Source organism: Sceloporus occidentalis, unplaced genomic scaffold (assembly GCF_023333645.1).
Source record: "Sceloporus occidentalis isolate IW3139 unplaced genomic scaffold, rSceOcc1.0.p SCAF_8, whole genome shotgun sequence".
NCBI lineage: Eukaryota > Metazoa > Chordata > Lepidosauria > Squamata > Phrynosomatidae > Sceloporus > Sceloporus occidentalis.
The window spans coordinates 6,912,660-6,936,480 of NW_028316988.1; the positions used below are offsets into that span (position 1 = coordinate 6,912,660).

General features: G+C 45.5%; 2 protein-coding genes across 2 annotated transcripts in view; both read left to right on the forward strand.

Moving 5' to 3' along the window:
- Positions 1-1,729: 1,729 nt before the first annotated feature.
- On the forward strand, positions 1,730-13,427 carry TNFRSF14 (TNF receptor superfamily member 14). Its single transcript, XM_089536924.1, has 8 exons — positions 1,730-1,937; positions 7,991-8,099; positions 8,515-8,640; positions 9,269-9,424; positions 9,756-9,846; positions 10,638-10,819; positions 11,317-11,333; positions 11,681-13,427. Exons 1-8 carry the CDS (start codon positions 1,929-1,931, stop codon positions 11,792-11,794), a joined length of 804 nt encoding a protein of 267 aa, XP_089393050.1. The 5' UTR covers positions 1,730-1,928; the 3' UTR covers positions 11,795-13,427.
- Positions 13,428-17,008: 3,581 nt separating this feature from the next.
- The window catches only part of LOC149307747 (uncharacterized), a 141,175-nt gene continuing 134,362 nt past the window's right edge, over positions 17,009-23,821 (forward strand). Inside the window, exon 1 of the mRNA XM_089536802.1 lies at positions 17,009-17,136. Coding sequence (XP_089392928.1) covers positions 17,009-17,136 — 128 coding nt within the window. The remainder of the gene's footprint in view (positions 17,137-23,821) is intronic.

The following is a 23,821-nucleotide window of genomic DNA, read 5'->3' on the forward strand; positions in this document are numbered from 1 at the left end:
TAGGTTCTCCACCACTGCACTAGACGAATCCCATGCAGAAACAGGATTTTAAAAGTAGGGAACAAAACCCCTTCCAAAATCCAAGATATTCATTCCCCAAAAAGAAAAACTATTTAAACAGGTGGCTGAGACAGAAGCACCTTTGCTTTCTGATGGCTCAGTGCGCACAAACGTTCCATGCACATTCTTTAAAACTTCCTGTGCATAAAACTTCCTTCAGGCTTTGTGTAGAAGGTATAGTAGAGAGATCTTGTAGCACCTTTGAGACTAACTGAAAGAAAGAAGATGGCAGCATGAACTTTCCTAGGCTGGCTGACTCCAGGACTGTTAAGAACAAGAAGAACAACAACAAGAAGAAGCCAAAGTGCTGGTGCCTCGCCACATGACAAATCCCAGGAGCATGAAGGATGAAGGAGTCATAAAAGCGGGTCGAACTGCATCATGTCTACAGTGTGAACCAGTGTGGCGTTTGAGTGTTGGACTATGACTCTGGAGACCAGGGTTCGGTCACAAAACTCACTCGGTGGCCTTGGGCAAGTCACATTCTCTCAGCCTCAGAGGATGGCAACGGCAAACCCCCTCTGAAGAAATGTGCCAAGAAAACTCCAGGATAGCTTCACCTTAGGGTCGCCAGGAGTCAAAAATGACTTGAAGGCACGCAGCTGCAACATGAACAACAAGATCAATGACATCCAAGCATGGATACTTTTATGGGGACAACAAAATGCACAATGACATGTTGCAAGCTTTCAAAGTCACACCGGCTTCTTCTTCATCAGGCAAACAGGAGAAAGAAATGGAGGAGGTTAGTCCTAGGCCTGCCTTTTCTGCTTCTGGTCTTGGTTCAGATAGTAGAGAGGGCTATCTGCAGGCTGGCAAATCCTGACCAGTGACTCCCCAAACTTGGCTCTTCTAGGAGTTTTGGACTTCAGTCCCAGAAGCCCCAATCAGTCAGGAATTCTGGGAGCTGAAGTCCAAAGCATCTTAAATGCGGCAGCTTTTGGTGTAGCTGCACCTAAAGGGTCCAGAGTCGGTTCCAAGTGGAAACTTTCTTTGCAAAGGGTTATCCATCCTCAGTTCCTCTTCCCTCCTGAGCATCTCTTCCTCTGGATCCAGCTGAGATGGAAAGGACTTGATCCCCTTATTTGGTCCTTTGGGATCCCTTGAGAGCAAGTCTTAGGTTTCCTTCCCAAATCTGGAAAGTAAGCAAGGAAGAAGGGAAGGGAGGGAGGGAGGAGGGGAGAAAGAGAGGGAGAAAAGAAGGGAGGGAGGGAGAAAAAGAAAGAAAGAAGGGAAGGAGGGAGGAAGGAAGGAAGAAAGGGAGGGAGGGAGGGAGGGAGAAAAAGAGAAAGAAGGGAAGGGAGGGAGGGAGGGAGGGAGGAAGGGGGAGGAAAAGAGAGAGAAAAGAAGGGAAGGGAAGGAGGTAGGAAGAGAGTGAGGAAAGAAAGAAGGAAGGAGGGAGAGAGAGAGGGAGAAGGGGAAGGAAGGAAGAAGGAAAGGAGGGCGGGATGGAGGGAGAAAAAAAGAAAGGAAGGAGGGAGAGAGGAAGAGAAGGAGGGATGGAGGAAGGAACAAAGAAAGAAAGAAAAGAAAGAGAATGAGGGAGGGAGGAAGGGAGGGAGGGAGGAAAGAAGGAAGGAAGGAAGGAAAAAAAGAGAAGGAGGGAAGGAGGGAGGGCTATTTGAGAAGACAACTCCCAACTGTCATTGGCTGCCAGAAAAGCAGTGGCTCCAGACTGACTGTTTAGCTTTCATTTTCTCTTTTTGATTCCTAGGATCGAGATCTCTGCGTTCTCCAGCAAGAAAATTGCATCCGAACTTGGAAACAAAACTATCAAAACATTATACATATACATACATACATACATACATACATACATACATATTCTGCTGGATGGCCCCAGGGATCTGCCTGGAGCTCCTAGGATCATGTCCCAGGTGAGTAGATCTCAAAGCTGTGGGCCCCTCTTGGGATCCACCCAAGAAAACAAGAACAAGCAAGAGCAGCAGCAGCAACACACCAAAGATGTCTTGCCAAGAATGGGGTGTGTGTGTTTCATGTAAGGGCATTGCCAACTCTCTGTCTGGCAGGGTTTGCCAAGTGGGAAAAATGTGGGTATAGATATATGTATACGTGTGCATTTCAGCTGCCTCTTGACTTAATGTTTGGCCCCATGGGTTTTGCAAGGTTTTCTTAAGCACAGTGGGTTTTTGCCAGATCCTTCCTCTGAAATAGAGCTTTACTGCACTTGGCATTTGCTGGCGGTCTCTCCTCCAAGGGTTATCCAGGGCTGAGCCTGCTTAACTTCCCACATCTGGTGGATTTAGTATATGTACTTTCAAGTCATGAATTTGTCAGGGTTTACTTAGGCAAGGAATACTCAGAGGTCTGTCTTTCTTTCTTTCTTTCTTTCTGCCAGTTCCTTCCTCTGAAATAGAGCCTCACAGCACTTGGCATTTGTTGGCGGTCTCCCCTCCAATGACTATCCAGGGCTGATCCTGCTTAGCTTCCCAGTTCTGGTGGCTTTAGGGTATATGTAAATTCTAGTCATTTGGCAAGGTTTACTTAGGCAAGGAATACTCAAGAGGTCTTTCTTTCTTTCTCTTTCTTTCTTTCTTTCTTTCTGCCAGTTCCTTCCTTAGAAATAGAGCGTTACAGCACTTGGGGTTTGTTTGCGGTCTCCCCTTCAAGGGCTATCCAGGGCTGAGCCTGCTTAGCTTCCCAGATCAGAAGGGAATCTGGTGCCTTGAACCACAACCCCAGCTTTCCCTCTTTAAACCGGAAAGTTAAGAGAAAGGTTTACTCAAGAGGGGGATTTTGGTTGTTTTGGAAGGTTTGTTCCACTCAAATGATCACCCATCCAAGGATTAACCATGGCAGACCTTGCTTAGCTTCTAAGATCAGAGGGGATCTGGTGCCTTTAGGGGATATGTGCTTTCAAACGGTGGGTTTCCTAGGATTTTCTTAGGGAATCCTCAGAGGTGGTTTTGCAGTCTCCCATCCAAGGACTGTCCAGGGCTGACCCAGCTTAGCTTCCAAGATCAGAGGGGACCTGGTGCCTTTAAGGGATATGTGCTTTCAAACTGTGAATTTCACAAGGGCCTGTTACAGACTGCCATAATAAAGCTGCTTTGGGTCTCTTTGGAGGTATGCTGTTTAAATGACGCATGGGTCCTAAGAGTCCGGAGGTCGCGCAAAAGCCACACTCCATTCCTAAGCACTGGAGTGCAGCTTTGGTGCAGCTTCCGGATTCTTAGGAGGCATGAATCATTTAAATAGTATACCTCCAAAGAGACCCAAAGCAGCTTTATTTTGGCAGTCTGTAACAGGCCAAGGTTTGCTTTAGAGGTAGTTTCGGTAGTTCCTTCCTCTGAAACTAAGCCTCCAGCATCTGGTATTTTTTGTGATCTCCCATCCAGGTACTAACCAGGGCTGACCCTGCTTAGCCTCGAAGATGAGACACGATCTGGTGCCTTTAGGGGAAATGTGCTTTCAAATGGTGGATTTCCTAGGATTTTCTTAGGCAATGAAGACCCAGAGATGGTTTTGCCAGTTCCTTTCTCTGAAACAGAGCCTCTAGTACCTAGTATTTCTTTATGGTCTCCCATCCAAGTACAAACCAGGGCTGACCCTGCTTAGTTTCCAAGATCAGGTGTGAATGATCTGGTGCCTTTATAACTCTTTGTCCCCTAAAGCTTTTGCTCATTCGTGGTACTGTATAGGGAATAAAAAGGGACCCTCCTGATTTTGCAAGATGCACAGCGCCACGTGGCACGCCATGCGCTGGGTGCCATGGACCTTCCAAAAGCTATCTGGATGTGGGCCTCTGTTTTTGCTCAATTTCATTCTCGCTTTGTGTAGGATCCAAACAACCTTCTTCCTTATCACTCTTTTGTTGCGGTGGAAAATGTTGTGGCTTTGAGCGATGGAGAAGTGCGATACGGCTCTTCTGCCGTTACGTCAGCGGCAAACTGGATTGTGATGTGGTTGTCTAAAAGGTCGTGGGCCCATGTTGCCTAGCGTTGTGATATCCAGTGTGTTGGATGACAAAGCTTCTGCCTCTTGTTGCTATCATCCAGTACTTTGAAAACCATCTTAAACAGTGATCTTTAGAAGTGAAAACACACTTGTTGTATCAGACAGTGCTTTGCTGTATGGCCTAGAAATGAGTCTTAGAAAAGATTTCTAAGGGGTTTATCACACTTGGGCTGATTTCGGCATTAAAGAGTGATTAAAGCGCATTTAAAGCATCCCACAACTAAAGTGAAAATGGCAAACAGTTGTGCAAACGATGATCACACGCAAGTGATGTCAGAAATGCATTGGCGCCTGCACTGCAGAAATAATGCCATTTGGCACCGCTTTAACTGCCACGGCTCAGTGTTATGGGGTTGTGGGATTTGTAGTTCTGGCAACTATTTAACCTCCATGGCCAGAGAGCTTGGGTACCACGCCAAACTACACATCCCAGGATTCCACAGCATGGCGCCATGGCAGTTGAAGCGGTGTCGAAGCACACTAATTCTACAGCGCAGATGCAGCCTAAGGGCTTAACCATGCGAGGCAGTAAATCGCAAGGCAGATCCCTTTGCCTTCTCAACCAAGGGAATATCATGGAACATCAGCATGCAAAGGGATCTTGTAGTACCTTGGAGACTTAACTGTGAAAAGACGTAGCAGAAGTGTTTGTATTCTTTGAATGTGAGCTCCTGCATGGCAGGGGGATACTTTGATGGTGAGTTCCTGCATGGCAGAATGGGGTTGGACTGGATGGCCCTTGGGGTCTTTTCCAACTCTAGGATTCTATGACTTGGTCTACTTGAGGCTTATTACTTTAGGCTTATTAGCTTTCATAGACATGGTCTACTGTCTTTTGCTGGGACTTATCACACGATGTTGCCTCTTCTCTGTTGCTATCTTGGGGAGAGATCATTCGGTAGGCGTTTCTTTTCCTTCATGCAAAACCTCCTTTCCGACTTCTATGATACTAGTGTTTGCAGCGCAATAAATCAGATTTGCTACAATCCCTATTTTGGATGGTCGGTGGGCAGCTTTTTGGTGTTACTTTCTAAATCAAGTGGTAGGAACTCACTGGGAAATGGACACATTTCCGGCTGCACCTGCGATGCAGAAACAATGCCGTCTGACGCTGCTTCAACTGCCATGGCTCCATGCTGGGGAATCCCGGGATTTGTAGTTTGTCATGGCACCAAAGGTGCTACAAGATCCCTTTGCATTCTCAACCGAGGTGCATGAAATATCAGCATGCAAAGGGATCTTGTGGCACCTTTGAGGCTAACTGTGCAGAAGAAGTTGTACCAGAAGTTTTTGTGGACTTGAGTCTACTTTAGTCTACAAAAGCTTATTATCTCTCTACTGGAGATCAAGGTGCAAAAACACACTGCAGAAATAATCCAGTTCGAAACCGCTTTAACTGCCTTGGCTCAATGCTAGACAATTCTGGGTACTATAGTTTTGTGAGACATTGAGCCTTCTCTGGCAGAGAGCTCTGGGGCCACAATAAACTACAATTCACAGGATTTCCCGACATTGATCCAGGGCAGTTAAAGTGGTCTCAAACTGGATTATTTCTGCAGTGTGTTTTGGATCCTCGACTATTTTAGGCCAAGACTACAAAAGCATTATTATTATTTCTTACCCGCCTCTCCTCGCGGCTCGAGATGGGTTACAATATAGTTAAAACACACATAAAATACACACATTAAGTTAGATATCTACGCAATATTTATATTACAATGCATAGGATAGGAATCGTGTTTAAAATTCATGATTAAAAACTGCCAGTATAGGCTTGCCGGAAGAGATGGGTCTTAAAATGTGCTTTAATGCATGTATATAATGCTACGGAGAAAAGTGATAGGAGTCAATGGACGCTATTGTAAGACTGCTGGCTGTTTTTCATGAGCGAAGCAACTTTTTATCTCGGTTGGAATTTCCCCGTCCAAAGGTCTTCTTTCTCTTTATTCCTTTTTCTCATAGGCATGATGCATGCCCCCTCTCGTGGCAAAAATAAAACACAGCATGCGCCTGTCATGCGCCTTGATGCGTGCCTTCAAGTCCTTTCCGACTTATGGTGACCCTATCTGGCAACCTTACGATAGAGTCACCATGAGTCAGAAATGACTTGAGGGCACGCAACAACAGCAGCCCCATATGACCCTACCATAGATGCCCATGTGGATCCAATACAGTTGAGGACACTAACTCACTATTTACTTGCATGCCCAATTTATAAAGGTATAAGAGGTGCCTTATTCAAAGTGCTAGGACTGGTACCAAACAGATATGACTCGTATTTTGTCAATTTATTACTAGGGACACTGTACTATACACTTCTGAAAAGGCAGCTTGCTTTGCCTTTAAAGCATCCATTTGATGGAGGAAGTTTTGCAAAGATAACAGGTTTCAGGATAGATTCCAACTCTATGATTCTGTGATTTGAATCTGGATGGTTTTACCTTTGTGAAGCAATGCTATGTATTTCCAGTGTATCTGATTTCTGTGGTTATTTAGTTTGATTTGAGCCTCTCAGGTTAAAGTTTTTAGATGGTTTTAGCTATGTCAGGTTTTGTAATGCATCTGATTTTTGTGTTTGGTTTGGATTCCTTTTTTGTCATGGTTAATGCGCCACAAATCAATTGATTTACGTACAGGCCAAAATAAAGCTGCTTCGGGTCACTTTGGAGGTATGCTGTTTAAATGATGCATGAATCCTAAGAATCTGGAAGCTGCAGTCCTTAGGACTGGAGCATGGCTTTGGCGCTGCTTCCAGCCTCTTAGGACACATGCATCATTTAAACAGCATATCTCCAAAGTGAGCGAAGCAGCTTTATTTTGGCCTGTCTGTATGGGACCTTACTATCATGGGGTTTTCTTGGCAAGTTCCTTCAGAGGGCAGCTTGCCATTGCCATCCTCTGAGGCTGAGAGAGTGTTTCCATGGCCGAGCTGGAATTCGAACCCTGATCTCCAGAGTCATAGTGCTCAAACCACTATGCTTAAGATGGTTCTCTTCAAAAGTGTTGTTGTTGTTGTGTGCCTACATAGGTTCAAAAGCATATTGTGACAGAGAAAGAGAAGGAAGAGGGTGGTGGACTCCATTTCATAGTCATATTTTTCAGGTCGCCATGTGCGGAGACGCTCACTAAGTGTCTCTGCATAGGGTTTGGCGGTTTCGAGATCTTTCACTGCTTTGGTGGCATGCGCATCTCACAACTGTTAAATGTCTAAGTGGCCTTGCGTTCCGGACCTCCCCACATAAGGCAAAAAACCCATGCTCAAGCCCCGTTGAAAACATATGCGTGTGGTGCAGTGCGTGCACCATGGGCGAGTGCACCATTCTTTTTTACATGGTGCAGTGCATACGCTGAAAGCCACATACGGCGCACCCGCGCATGGTGTGGGCACACTGTAAAAAGGGGGAATGGAGGTGTATGCATGCAAAGAGCCTAAGAAAATCCATCCTTCCCTTTCTTGTTTGTAAAGTAACTTTGCTTCTGAAGGCGGAAGTTACTGAATGTGTGTATGCTTGTCCCGGCTATTCCACCGATGACCCGCTTTAGTCTAATCCGCACTGCAGAATTAATGCAGTTTGACACTGCTATAACTGCCATGGCATTTCTGGGATGGGTAGTTTTGTGAGATGTTCAACCGCTTCTGGTGGAGAGCTTTGGTGCCACAACAATACAGATCCCAGAATTCCACAACACCGAACCAGAGCGGTCAAAGCGGTGTCAAACTGCATTATTTCTGCAGTGCGGATTGGACACTTGTCCTGAATTGTGTCATGAAGTATCTAAACTTTGCTAGAGGGATTCTCCTGTGAATTGTTTGGAGCAATATGAGAGAACATTCACTCTATATTTGGCTTTTGGTCACTGGATTTTCTGTTCTTTGGCACCAAACTCTTACTGTTCAAACGTTTTGAGCTGAAACCAATAACGTTTCTTTCTTCTTTCCTCTTTCAAAAAGGTGGTTTGCATTTTCCTTGCAATGCAGCTCCTACTTCTCCTAGAAGCGTTGCCTTGCGAAGACTGGGAGTATGAAATCAATCAGGAATGCTGCCCCAAATGTGGTGCAGGTATGATGATAATGATGATGATGATGATGATGACTATTACTATTATCCTGCCCTTTTCTCAAAACTTGGACTCAGGGCAGCTTACAATATTAAAGAATGGTACAATTAAAAGCGTACAAAAAAGAAGCATTAAAATAGAATTACATTGTTACAATATTAAAAGAATCAATCAATTATTCAATCGATCAATTTTATTTACAGCCTTTGAGCAAAGTATCTCAAAAATGGTTGCAATATTAAAAGAATCGATCAATCGATCAATTTTATTTACGGTCTTTGAGCAAAGTGTCTCAAAAATGGTTGCAATATTAAAAGAATCAATCGATCGATCAGTTTTATTTACAGCATTTGAGCAATGTATCTCAAAAATTGTTGCACATTTGTGATATGATTTCTTGGAATGTCTTTCTCGCAGGGTTCAGAGTCTCCAAGAACTGCACTATCAATTCAAGTACAAGCTGCATTCCATGTTCAGAGGGGACATATACAGACCACCCCAATGGGCTGACGGAGTGCTTCAGATGCCGAGTCTGTGATACAGGTAAACATAGGCGAAGGGATCGGGGAGACAGTAATGTATGTATGGCCTGGGACAGATGGGCCAAAAGAGGTGTGCCGCCGCTGATAGTAGGGTTCGGGAATGCGCAATAACAGCACACTCCCAAGCTCTAGCACGTCACGGCGGTGGCGGCATCATGGCGGCAACTCATCCACACCGGTGCCACCATGATGATGTAAGCGACGCTCAGCGTACAGACGTCGCTGCATGTCACTTACATTATTGGTGCGCCAACGGTGCACTCGTGACGTGCGCCGGGCGCCACAAAGGGAAAACGGTTTTTCCAGCTTCTTTTTACTGCGTAGGGACACCACGCGGTTAGGCTGCTGCAGTGTCCCTCCGGAAGAAAAATCGGCATGTCCAGCCCACTGTTTTGGGGCTTATAATTATTATTAAATATTATTATTATTATTTAGTACTAGAATTGCAATGCATATAACAGACAATGACAGGCTGCTGCCACATGGCAGAATTAATGCACTAATAATAATCATAATAATTGTTGTTGTTATTATTTTAAATGTCAGTATTTAAAGAACACGTTGGCCCTGTGGGAGTTGTTGTGGACTGGGACACAGACCCAAACCGTATTTGTAATGATATCTTTCAGGAGCTCATCAGAGAGTGAATGAGAAATGCACCTACATGCAAAATGCAGTCTGTGGCTGCAACCCAGGTTACTTCTGTAACCATTGGAGCGAGACGTCATGTGAGATATGCATGAAACACGCCGTCTCTCCGCCTGGTTATAAGGTGACCCAGGCTGGTAAGTCAAAGAAAGTACAATAATGATTAGGATGCTGCTGATTTTGCAGACATCGCCTTGCTTTAGGGCAGTGGTGGCGAACCTATGGCATGCATGTCAGAGGTGGCACTCAAAGCCCTCTCCGTGGGCACATGTGCCATCGCCCCAGCACAGAGTGTGCCAGAGTTTCTTACTAGAAAGCCAGAGGGACGTGGCACTTTGCAATAAATAAGTGGGGTCTGGGTTGCAGTTTGGGCACTTGGTCTGCAAAAGGTTCACCATCACTGCTTTAGGGTCAATGGACTTCTTGCTTGAACCATTTTTGATGTTAAATAAACCCATTCTTTTGCAGGCACAGAAACCAGCAACACCAAGTTTGTACCTTGCCCATATGGGACTTTTTCAGAGGCTGAGATGTCCTTCTCCTGTGAAGACTGGACTAAGTAGGTGCCACTTAGCTTTCCTCACTTTTGCAGATCCATTGCATGGTTCTGTTCTCTCTGTCTGTCTCACACATACACACTGTTTGCATATGCAACACCCCTTGTACTGTATACGGGGCTTCCGTGTCGTCATATTTTCATACCTGGTGCCAAGCATGTTCTTTGGAACACCAGGAAACTTTCCCATGGGAAAGATATGCAGACATGTGGAAGACCCAGATTAATGGGTTTGCTGTTTGCTCTGTCCTTCCCTCTCCTCCGGCTTTTTCCATATCCTTCTGAAAACAAAGGCGAAGGGGAGTCAGCCAACACTTGCTACCTTCCTCTTGCCATGTTCCCAGTCAACCTCTCCATCCACTTACATTGGAGTTGTCCTAAATCCAACCAAGGTTTTTGTTACTCCAACGTCGAAGCTATCACTCGGTCTGGAATCCCATCATCGATGGGATACCAAGCCTTCTCTGTCAGAAAGCTCTGCTGCCATGACAAACTACAGATCCCACAATCCCATAGCATTGAGCCATTGTTGTCAAATGACATTATTTCCGCACTGCAAATTCAGCCCTCATCCAACACCATTACACTATGCTGGCTTTCACTATAATGGGTGCAAGGTATTCATAGCCTTAAATGTGTCCAATCCTCATTTAAAACCATCCTACTTTGGTAAGTCATATATATGGATTTTCAGGCATATGAATTTGCGCACATGTGAGAGTGACATGGACTAAAAGAAGACCAGTTTATTCATTCCTGAACCCATTTCTTCTTCTTTTTTATCTTCATTTCAGTTGCGGTAAAGAAGGCTTGATAGAAGTTCTGCCTGGCAGTGCGTCTTCCAATGCAGTCTGCGATCAGAAGCCACCCAATGTTGTGTTGTTAACTATCGTTCCTGTTGCTGTTCTTGTTCTCTTTCTCGCTGTTGGCACAGCTCTTATCATTCTAAGGAGACGACAGAAATGTTTCAGAAAAGGTAAGTGTGTAAAAAAAGTGTGCTAAAAGGTCTGAATCTGAATGTAGTCAGGGCTGTGCGCATGGTAGCAGTCCTAGTATGGCAACATGTGCTTTGCAGCTGGTTGTGCCTAAGATCAAGCAACCTTAACAGCACATTTGTTTACTTAACCTAAATAGTTCCTTAGATCCTTATAAGTTCCACTAGAAGAAAGATATGTCTCAGGTTTCTTATGTTGGCTGGAGGATTCTGGGAGTTGTAGTACAAATAGTAACTTTTCCAAGCTCTGGATTAGAGTATCCAACTTGGTGCTGCCTGCTTTGAGCAGTAGTCCACCTCTCTGTGTTGTTTGATCGGTGACATCTTGTATGCAAGTGAACCTTTCATTGATATACATTTGACACAGCAAGATAAGCTTGCGCCAGGTCCAAGATTTCATTGAATCTAATATTGAAACCAGCTTTAGACATAAGACATAAGGAATGTTTCTGACAAAGGTCTTTCCTCCTCCTTTTCAGGTGCTGCTGCAAAACAGGTAAGTGCATTTCTTATGGGTCTCAAGATGTACATAATGGGGGCTTATCTGGATGGGAATCGTATTTGTGTATTTTGTAGTTTGTGAGTAAGATAAAAAGAAGCCAGCATGTTACCTTTCCCATTCCACAATGCATTCGGGTCCCAGATACTTGTGAAGCATTTCCCCTCCCAGAGATAGTTAGTGTCGCCACAAATAGCCAATATAGCACCATAGCTCTCGATGATATTGCATGGTTCAGAATTTTATTGAAGGATGGGACAAAGGGAATGGAAGTATTAAATAGTTTGCCTCATTCGGTACTCCTAATGTAGTTCTTCACGCTGCCGTTGTCTCTCTTATTTTAGAAGGAAGAGCAAAACAGAGGTTACATCCCTGTTCAAGAGAGCAACAGCCCAGCTATTCCTCTGCAGGAGACTACTCAGAACCATGGAGAACCAAGCTATTGCATGCATGCTTGAGGAAACAAATCTTTGCCTTGAAAAGAAGATGTGCGAGGGCTCATCACTGATGCATCTGGTGGTTTTGAAACGCACACAGAGAACATCCATGTTCTCCTTTCCTGAGTTCCTTGTGGATGTACTGCTTCCTCAGCGCTCAGCTAAAGGATCTTTCCAGAGGCACTTTTCAAGAACAGGTCCTAATCCCAACTTGGTTGAAGCCCTGACTGATCTCTAGGGCTTTGGCTGTGCAAACAGTATGGGTCCAGTGCCCAAACAACTGGTTGCTGAGACGGAGGAGGACAGAAGAACAGTATCGTTGTGAGTTGTGGCCAGGTAAATCCCTGAAGCTACAACGCTAAAGGACATGTAAGGTCTATAGGACGGCATGGATCAGGGATCTCTCTCTCTCCTCTACTTTTCAAGTCTGGGATCTAGAGGTACCATTGCTCTAGCCATCTTGGACACTGTGAACTTTCAAAAGCCTTCTATGGGGGCAAATGCTTTTGATACAATAGCAATGCATTCTGTCATGCCTCTCTTTGAACTTCAGCCATTCCTTGACAAACCAGGGCTTAAAGACATGACCTCTGATGAGATTGGCTTATTCAGCTCATTGGTGGATGAAAAGCTAGATCATTTCCAAAAAGATGTACACTACAGTAAGAAAGACTGGGGTAACCACCTCTTCTAAACCTTCTGCTTCCTCCAGGTTCAAGCCTTATTGGCCTTGGCCTCACAAGGGCATCCAGTCCAACCCCTTTCTGCCATGCAGGAACTCTCAATCAAAGCATCTCTGACAGATAGCCATCCAGCCTCTGCTTAAAGAAGGAGACTCCACTACACTCTGAGGGCAAAACCTGGGCAAAACCTATAACGGTGTGCAATGTTCACTCCTCCAGTCTTTCCAAACCATCTTCCTAATTGCAACAACATTTCAGCAATGATAGCAAGACACTGAAATGAAATGGCTGCCTTTTTTCCGTGACATCATTTCTTCGTTTTCCATAAGGTGACACTTGCACACAGCATTTGTGACGCCGCAGGACATTGCGTGACCACACTTCTTTCAGAGCCTCTTCAACCCAGTGCAACAACCTTGCTAGAGAGATTGACCAGATGTTTTTGCTCTTCTAGTGGACTTTTTAAGGGTTCAAGTGACCGGCTACACCAGGCGTGCAACCCTTACAGCGCTCTATCAATAAATGTTAATAATCATAATCATAGGTGTGGAGAAAGTGTTTCCCTGTCAACCACATAAGCAACCCACAAAGTCCATTTTTGGGGTATCCTGGAGCTGTGTCTTGGTTCTATGGTGGCTAGAACTGACATGCCACTTCCAGTTGCAATTTGGGTGGCGATATGACCTTGTACCAAGTGGCCTGATGTGGTTTGGGATCAGGGGACGAAAAATGGCCCTTGCCTGATCCTCCATGCAAGTTATCCATCCATGATATTGTTAGCATCTTGCAAATACATGTTGAAATTAGTTTGGGCTGTGCTTGCGGAAGGTTTTAGCCTTTTCAAATGGCCACCTGGTATGATTTTAATAAACAGTTTATACATGCAACTAATCACATGTGCATCATAAGCACATAACTGTAATTTTGGCGGCCTGTTGCTTCACTTGTTACATTTAAATCTGAATTAAAAACTTCCTTGTTTTATAAAATGTTTGGAATTTCAGTTTAATATTGTTTTGTAACCATATATATATATATATATATATGATTACATGTATTGTTCACTATGCTTTATATTATATTGTATTTTTAAAATATTTTATCTAGGTGATTTGTATTACAGTTGTGTTGTACAGTGGGCCCGACCTATTCATGGGCTCTGGATCCATTACTTTCATAGAACCATAGAGTTGAAAGAGACCCCAAGGGCCATCCAGTCCAATCCCATTCTGCCATGCAGGAATTCCCAATCAAAGCATCTGTGACAGATGGCCATCCAGCCTCTGTTTAAAGACCTCCAAAGAAGGAGACTCCATCCCTATTCAAGGGAGTGTGTTTCATTGTTGAACAACCCTTAAAGTCAAGACATTCCTCCTAATGTTGAGCTGGAATCTCTTTTCCTGTAGCTTCTATCCATTGTTCCGGGTCCTAGTCTCTGGAGCAGCAGAAAACAAGCTTGCTCCATCCTCAATATGACATCCCTTCAAGTATTTGAACAAGGCTATCATCACCTCTTAACTATCTCTTCTCCAGGCTAAACATACCCACTTCCCCAAGACGTTGCTCCCAGAACCATAGACTTGGAAGATACCCCAAAAGCCATCCAGTCCAACCTCATTTTGCCATGCAGGAAGACACCCTCAAAACCCTGCCAACCAGCCTCTGATCAAAAACCTTCAGACAAGGAGATTCCACCACTCTCCAAGTCAGCAACATGTTCAACTGTTGGATAGCTCTTTCCATCAGGAAGTTGTGTAATATTGTGCCCATTTCTGGGCATCACAATTCAAAAACAACATTGAGAAACTGGAGCATGTCCAAAGGAGGGCGACTAAAATGGTGAAGGGTCTGGAAACCATGCCCTATGAGGAATGACTTAGGGAGCTGGATACGTTTAGCTTGGAGAAGAGATGGTTAAGAGGTGATATAACATATCATATTATATATTATTTGTTGTGTTGTTGTCTTATCAACACTGGGAGATGTGTGGCTGGACAACCAGACTTGAGAATCAAGCCCATGTTTACCTTCCAGGGACCAATCGCAACCCAAAACAGAAATAAGCAGATGGGGAAAAACACATGCTGTGCCAAAGAGACATATTTCACCACTTGGGGGAGCACTTCTCCTAAATATGTGCAAAACAAGCACACTTTCTTGTACATGAGAGATCTGCACTGAAATAGCTGCCCTGCTGGAGGCTCCCTGGAAGATGAATCATGACTCAGCAGCTCCTAGAAGCATTGATGGAAATAGTTGTGATGGAGGAAGGAACAAGGGACAACAAAGTCACACTCTCTCAGCCTTGGGGGAAGGCAGTGGCAAACATCCTCTGACCAAATCTTGCCAAGGAACCCCATGATCTTAGGTGTGCCATGAGTAGGACTTTATTTCTAGAGTAGCAGCGAAAAAGAGGAAGAAAGAACGGATGCCGGACAAAATACTCCAAGCAGTTCAGAAAGACGAGAAGCAAAAGGAAAAAGAGGCAGCGACATAACCAGAACATTGAATGCGACTCTTCATAGAGGATAAAGAGAAGAAGAATACAGTATGTAGGAACTGGGGACATTTTAGGTCAGCACAATCTGGTATCTCTGCATCTACAGCTTGATGTCAAGCACAGAGTGCATCTACACTGTAAGGATAATGCAGTTTGACACTACTTTGAATGCTGTCGCTCCATCTTGCAGAATCTGGCATTTGGAGTTTTACAGGGCCTTTAGACTTCTCTGCCCCAAAGTGCTGGTGTTTCGCAGAAATACATATCCTAGGATCCTCTTGGATGGAGCCCTGGCAGTTAAAGTGTATATACTTTCCCTATTAAGGATGCAGTCTTGCTGGTCAGAAGTCCCAAAGATTGGCATGTGTGGACTAGGCTAGGTTTGTAGCGTAAGGCTGCAGTCTTCAATGCACAGACAGGTAGGGAGAAGCCACAAAAACAACTCCATGGGTCGCACTTTGCTCACCCCTGTTGCAAAGCATAATGCGTATCATTCTATGCGTAGCCATGCCAGCATTCTCTGAAGATGCCAGCCACAGATGCAGGCGAAACGTCAGGAATGAATCCTTCTAGAACACGGCCTCACTGCCTGGAAAACCCACAAAAACCTATAGACAGGTCTTAGGTTTGGGGCATTCCAATGAGGGCCATGCTTTGAGGGGATGATGGGAGTTGTAGTTCAGCTTCCCCAGAGGGCATCAAGTGGTGGGAGGGGGAACGTTTCTGTATTAAATGCCAGTGCTGTGCCCATACTCCTTCCTAAAGAGATCTAGGCTCTTCTGCTCATTTAATTGTGATGAGATTCAGCTGGTGAAACCTGTCCAGTTTCTTCCAGCCAACTCAGCTTTTAACAGATATGAAAACTCAGCTGTCTCTTCTTGGACTCCTGCTTCTCTTTCAAATATGTACATCCTGCAAAACAAGAAAGAGAACGTGGGACTTGCCATCCTTCCTTTTTCTATTATTTTGGAAGGATTCGGGAACATTGGATTTTTCAGCCCTGGAATTCTTTGCCTTTTGCAGGAAGGATGCAAAGTATGTGCCTTTCCTTTTTCTTTTGGAGAGGACATTGACTGCATTTTATTTTGGAGACATTGAATTTTCTTTTGGAGACACTGGATTTGGAGTCCTGGAATCCCTTGCCTTTTGCAGCAAGGAGTCAAAATGTGCACCTTTCCTTCCTTCCTTTTGCTTTTGGAGAAGAGGACACTGAAGATGTTGAATTTTCTTTTGGAGACACTGGATTTGGAGTCCTCTTTCTGCAGGAGGGAAGAAAAGTGTGTTTTAGTTTGGAAGGAGGAGGGAACACTGGCAGTTCTGAATCCTGGACTTGCTTGCTTTCTGTAGGAGGCAGACAAGCCATGCGCTTTCTCTTCTTTTGGAGGGAGTGGGGGAAACCCTGAATGTGGAATTCCTTTCCTTTGGCAAGAGGGAGGAGAGCTGTGCACCTTTTCCCTCCTTCCCTTCCCTTGAGTTTGGAGGAAGGAGGGACCACTGGATTTTGGGAGTCCTGAAACTCCTTGCTTTTCTTCAGGAGGGAAGCAAGGCTTGTCCTTTCCCTCCTTCCCTTTTTCTATATTTTGGAGAGGGAAGGAAACCTTTGGATTTTTGTCTCCTTTTGCTGGAGAGAGGCAAGGTGTGCGCATTCATTCCCCTGCTTCCTTTGTCTTTGGTTTTCTTGCTCTGTTTCTGGATTTTGAACTTTGGCAAAGTCCCTCCAGTTCCTGTTAACTTTAAACTTTGGCAAAGTCTCCTTGGGGAACTTTCAACTTTTTCAAAGACTCCCCAATTCCTTTGGAACTTAAAACTTTTGCAAAGACTCACCAACTCCTTTGGAACCTAAAACTTTGGCAAAGTCTTTCCAAGAAGCTTGGAGGCACCATTCTCCCTCCAGCCCCCAAAGTTTGAAGGATCCCAAAGCAGAGGGCAGTCTTCCTTGGCAAGGGGGCTAGAGGACCCCCAAGGCATCTGAGGCCAAAGCCAGCTCCCTGCCCAAGGGACCAGCTTGGCTAAAGAGATGCCCAGAGCCATGCTCTTCCTCCGGCCACTGCGATGACTTCGAGGGACCCCGAGGAAGGCAAGCTGACAGTCATGGCCCTGGGTTCCCAAGCAACCGCAGTGGGGCTCTTGGTCCTCCAACTCGCCCTGGGGCTTGAAGGGAACAAGCTGCATCCTGGCATGTGAGTTCTTTTTTTGGGTTCTGGGTTCCAATCCTGCGTCGAGCCCTAAACTTGCCCAGGGAGAGTGGCTCAGGGCTGCATCTCCACTGGAGGTTTAATAGGATCTTGCTTTACCCTGCCATGGCTCTGTACTATGGGATGCTGGGATGTATAGTTAATTCTCCAGTGGAGATGCAAAGAATACTAAATCTTTAGTCTTGCATCTCCACTGGAGAATCAATAGGCAGTTGGACCCTCTTTGACTGCCGTGACTGAGATGCTGGGATGTATAGTTTGGGTAGAGATTTAGCTTCTTCTGCATCTCCACTGCAGAATTAATAAGCAGTTGGACCCTGCTTGAAACTGCCATAGTTCTATATTATGATTTGCTGGGATTTATAGTTTGGGGAGAGGTTTAGTCTTCATTGCATGTGCACTGCAGAATTAATTGGCAGTTGGACCCTCTTTGACTGCCATGACTGTGAGATGCTGGGATTTATAGTTTGGGGAGAGATTTAGTCTCCTCTGCATCTCCGCTGGAGAATTAATTGGCAGTTGTACCCTCTTCGACTGCCATGTCTTTGTACTGGAAGTCTGGGACGTGTAGTGTGGGGAGGGATTTAAATCTTCTTTAGATCTCCACTGCAGAGTTAATAGGCAGTTTGACCCTGCTTTAAACTGCCACAGCTCCATACCATGGGATGCTGGGATGTGTAGTTTGGGGAGAGATTTTAGCCTTCTCTGTCAGGGCACTCTGGTGTCATAACAGACTGTGCATCCAGAGAATGGAGCCATGGCAGTGAAAGCAGAGTCAAACTGGATTAATTCTGTAGAGTGGCAGCAGCCCCTGGGATTTGTAGTTGCAAGATGTATTTGGAATGTTCCGCTTTTAGGTGGTTATTGTGTGTCTTCAAGTTGTTTCCAGCTTATGGGGTTTTCTTGGCAAGTGTCTTTGGAAGGGGTTTGTAATTACCATCCTCTGAGGCTGAAAGAGTGTCACCCAGTGAGGGCCGAGCTGAGATTCGAACCCAGAGTCACAGTCCAACGCTCAAACCACTACACCGCACTGGCTGTCGCCCAGAGCTATAATACTACAGTGTTGTAATTGCCTAGCAGAGCATTCTGCATCCCTCAATAAACTGCAGATCCCAGGATGGCACAGGATGCAGCTGTGACTGCGAAAGCACTGTCCAACTGGGACACCTGGGTAATATAGTAAAATCATGGAGACAGCCCATCATCCCCAATCCTCAGTCGGAAATAAGGAGACAGTGCTAATGCTGGCCTCTCTCATAAAAAGGGATAGGGAAGGATTCCTGAGGTCTTAGATTTGACACATTCTGGTGAGCCATTCATGAGGACCATGCTTTGTGCGGATGATGTCCAGCATATCCAGCACATGTAGTCCAGCATGTAGTCCATAATATCCAGAGGGCTTCAAGTCCAGCACATGTATCCAGCATGTAGTCCATCATATCCAGAAGGCATTAAGTCCAGCACATGTAGTCCAGCATGTAGTCCATCATATCCAGAGGGTATCAAGTCCAGTACATGTAGTCCAGCATGTAGTCCATCATATCCAGAGGGTATCAAGTCCAGCACATGTAGTCCAGCATGTAGTCCATCATATCCAGAGGGCATCAAGTCCAGTATATGTAGTCCAGCATGTAGTCCAGCATATCCAGAGGGTATCAAGCTGGGGGAAAGCTGCTGCGTTAAATGCCAATGCTGTGCCCTCCCATTCTTACATAGATCTAGGACAGTGGTCTCCAAACTTTGCTCTTCCAGATGTCTTGGACTTCCATGTTTTGGAACGAAGCTGACTGGGGCTTCTGGGCACCCAGAGGACCAAGGTTTGGAGACCACTGATCTAGGCTCTTCCGGTAATTTAGCTGTGTTGCAAAGAAGACATTGGGCTGGAGACTTTTTCCTTGGGTGAAATGGGGAAGGCAGTGCCTCACCTGTTGAATTTTCTGCTTTGAACAGGCCTGGAAAGCCCTGGCAGCATAACAGCTCACAGATATTGGAAACAGCTGACCCTTTTGTTTCCTATTATTTGATTAGGAGAGAGAGCGGCAAAGCTTGCCGTCTTGCAATGTTTCTTTGTGGGGCATTCCTCCTCCTTCTGCATGCAGAGTTGTTGGATGGATGGGAAGCCTGGGGCCGAGAGTGAGGCGGCAATGAGAAACAGGCCTCCTTGGAAAAAGGCCTTTGGGATGTTTCGGAGCATCACTGGTGTCTCCTGTGTGGCCCAGCTCAGGATCCAAGTGGGAAGATGGGGATCTCACCCCACCGTTTCTGGGTGAGGGGCTCCCCCTGTTTGGTCCATGGGTTCCTCCTTCTATGGAGTAACTCAGTGATGCCCAAACTTTGGTCCTGTAGGTCTTTTGGACTTCAGCTCCCAGATGTCCCAGACACTTTGGCCATGAGGACCAATGTTTGGCAGTAACTCATAAACAAAATCATTCCGTCAGAACGTATGATACTATGCTCGTCTCTCCACATCTGCAGCTTTGACTTTTGTGGATTTCACTATTCACGGATTTTATTAATATGTTCTCCCTAGGAATATCTAGGTCCTCCAATGCAACTCTATGGTCATCTTTAACTAAAGGTTGCACCAAAGGACCTAGAGAGAGCATGCCACTAGGCATTTGTAGTCCCTCCAGTGCAACTCTATGGTCAACTTTAACACAAAGTCACACTGGAGGACCTAGAGGTTCCTAGAGAGGACACTCCGTTAGGCATTTGTAGTTCCTCCAGGGCAACTCTATGGTCAACTTTAACCCAAAGTCACACTGGAGGACCTAGAGGTTCCTAGAGAGGACACTCCGTTAGGCATTTGTAGTTCCTCCAGGGCAACTCTATGGTCAACTTTAACCCAAAGTCACACTGGAGGACCTAGAGGTTCCTAGAGAGGACACTCCGTTAGGCATTTGTAGTTCCTCCAGGGCAACTCTATGGTCAGCTTTAACCCAAAGTCACACTGGAGGACCTAGAAGTTCCTAGAGGGAACACTCCGCTAGGCATTTGTAGCTCCTCCAGGGCAACGCTATGGTCAACTTTAACCCAAAGTCACACTGGAGGACCTAGAGGTTCCTAGAGAGGACACTCCGCTAGGCATTTGTAGCTCCTCCAGCGCAATTCTATGGTCAATGTCTGGCAGATGTGGACCACAGAGGTGCACTGGAGGACCTAGGGATCCCTAGAGAGGTATTCTCTCAGGTAAAACCATAGTGGTTTTGTTGTGGTTTTTCCACATTCACAGGGATCCTGTGTCCTTAACCCCAGCAAACCTGGAGGGACAAGTGTATACTTGAGAAGTAAAAAAATGAAATGCACAGATATAGGATGGGTGACACCTGCCTTGATGGCAGTACATGTGAAAGGGATCTAGGAACCTCGATGGACCACAGGCTGAACATGAACCAACAGTGTGATGCCAGTACGATTCTAGGCTACATCAGTAGTAGTGTCTAGTTTGAGGATAGTAATAGCACCGCAAATCTGCTTTGGTCAGACCTCACTTGGAATACTGTGTCCAGTTCTGGGCACCAGAGTTCAAAAAGGAGGGTGGCAAGCTGGCACATGTCCAGAGGAGGGGCACCAAAATGGAGAAAGGCCATCAAGCCTTATGAGGACTGGCTAAGTTTATCCTGGAGAAGAGAAGGTTAAGGCATGATAGCCCTGTTTAAACATTTGAAGGGGTGTCATACTGAGGATGGAGCAAGCTTATAGTCCACTGCCCCAGAGAATCGGATGTGGAGTGATGGATTCAAGGAACAGGAGAAGCGATTCCACCTAAACTTCTGAAAGGTGCTACAAGATCCCTTTGCATACTGGCTTTGGGGACGTTGTTCTAGCCGGAGTTGAATTTATTAGAATCATAGAATTGGAAGAGAACCCAAAGGACATCCAGTCCAACCTCCTGCCATGCAGGAACTCTCGGAAGCACCCCGAAAGAGATAGCCATTCAGCCTCTGTTCGAAGACCTTCAAAGGAAGAGACTCCACCACTCTTCAACTGACTGTCTCTGGAGCATCAGAAAACAGGTTTGCTCCCTCCTCAATATGACATACCTTCAAATATTTAAACATGGCTATCATATCACCCCTTAACCTTCTCTTCTGCAGACTAAACATACCCAGTTCGTAAAGATGCTCCTCATAGGGCTTGATAACCATCAGACCCTATGAGGAGCATCTTAGGGAACTGGGTATGTTTAGTCTAGAGAAGAGAAAGGTAAAGGTTGCAGACCTTTCGCCATTTTGGTGACCCTCCTCTGGACTTGTCCCAGTTTGTCCACATCCTTCTTGAATTGCGATGCCCAGAACTAGACCCAATATTCCAGGTATAGAGTCCAGGCCAAAGCAAAATAGATATCTTGCGTACTGATATTGCACACTGATTTTCCAGACTAAGACGACGGCGGAGTTTATCACACTGGGGCGAATTTCGGTCTTAAAGGGAGATTACAGCGCATTTAAAGCATCCTGCAAATAACACAAAAGTGGCGAGCAATTGTGCAAATGGGTATCAGACGCACTTGTGCAAGTAAAGTGATATTGGAAATGCATTTTCGCTGAAACCCAGAAAGTCAAAAGACGTGCCGGAATACTTCTTTGTGACCGCTTTAATGGCGAGTTTGGCGCGACGTCGTGTGAAATCGTTTCGCGTAATTACGGGGTTTTCCTGGGATATTTATGGGATGAACTCCCGATCCCCTTCGTATGATAAACTCCTGTGTCTATATAGTGGGTTTTAGGGAGGGGAATAAGGGGAATACTTGAAGATGAGCCACTGAACGAAATGCCCCTCATGGATGAATAACCCAGGACAGTCCTTATTGTCGATCTGCGGAGACACTTCAGTGTTGTACAGCCAACTTTATTCTTTGGCGCAGCTTTGGCACCTGCTTGGCAAAGCTGCTTGCCAAGGAGAAACACTTGCTTGCCAAACAGCAAATGAATCTGGGAAAACTGCTTGGCTTTTGTTTCTCTCTGGTGGGAAAAGCTGCCTTGGCCGAATCTCTTTGCATTTTAGCAACTTGGCGACTTATGGGCAAAGCTAGGAAATTGGGGAGAAGAAGAGTTCATCTCCCTGAAATGATGGAGAGAGGAAAATAATTCCCATTTAGCCGTGAACCTCCCTGGATTGCAAGGATCAGAGTTCAGAAGTTAGAAGTTCATTTGGTGAATTGCACCTTGTTACATTTTGCATTGCGAGGGAGCAACAAAACTCTGGTTTAGGAAGGAACAGCATCAGTGAGAACGAAGTTGCTTTATGGGTGCAATGAGTAACTGTTTCTAGGTCTCTCCAAATACTACTTTGAAGGATGTTAGTGGAGAGATCTTGACAAGATGTTTCTTCTTTTATCTGTCCAAAGGTTTTCCTTTTCAGAAAAGTAACCAGAAAGTAATAAGTTCATTCACAATATTTGAATGCCAGGAACAAGTTAGTTCTGCCAATAGAGGACAGAGGTCTGAATTCTCCCATGAGTGAGAAAAGTTTATCACACTGAATAACTAGAATAGTTTATCACACTGGGGCTGATTTCGGCATTAAAGAGACATTAAAGCGCATTGAAAGCATCCCGCAAATGAAGCGGAAATGGCGAGTAATTGCGTGAATGAGTATCGCACGCAATTGCGCAAATAAAGTGATATTGGAAATGTGTTGTTGCTTAAATCCTGAAAGTGAAAAGATGTGTGTTAATGCTTCTTTGTGACCACTTTGATGGTGGGTTTTGTGTGACGTTGTGTGAAATCGTTTCGCATAGTTACGCAATTTTTCAGGGATATTCTCCTGATCTTCTTTGTGTTGGAAGAGACCTCAAGGGCCATCCGTTCCAGTCCCAGTCTGCCACGCAGGAATGCCCCATCAAAGCACCCCCGACGGATGGCCACCCAGCCTCTGTTTAAACCTGTTGAATCAGTTGTTGAATACAGAGTAAACACACTGGTAAATCCCATTGATTCAGTGGGATTCTCTCGTTGTTGGGAGCCGTCAGGTCAACTCCGACTTATGCTGACCCTATCCCAGGCTTCTCTTTGCAGTGTTTGTTAAAAAGGGGTTTGCCATTGACTTCCTCTGAGGCTGAGAGAGTGTGACATGCCCAAGGTCGCCTAGTGGGTTTCCATGCCTGAGCTGGGATTCGAACCCTGGTCCCCAGAGTCATAGCCAATATACAGCGCGCCCTCGGCTTACGCGGGGGATCCATTCCAGACACCCCCCCCCCCCCGTGTAAGCCGAATTCCGTACATGCTCAAGCCCCATTGGAATGAATAGGGCTCTTGCATGCGGTGCTGTGGCAGCATGCACATGCCATGGGCACATGCCCCATTCATTGCAATGGGATGCACCGCCCTGTGCAGCTCTACACAGGTTTGAGCGTATGCTCAAATCCACATATAGCATGCCCACGTATGATGTGGGTGCACTGTACTATGCTGGCCTGTCGGAGGAGATCTGTCATATCACCATAATCTATACATCCCTCCCAGCGTAGCAATGTTTGCTTAGGACCGTAAACCTTCAGAGCTCAGCCAAGGAAAGAAGAGCTGGTGACACCGATGGCTCCATTCGCCTCCTGTTTTTCCCTCTCAGCCTCTCTTTGCTCACAGAAAAGCACTTTGCGCTGCAACAAAGCCAATGGCGCTCTCTCTCTTGGCTGACGCACGGTCCGGATCCTTGGACCCTTTTTTCC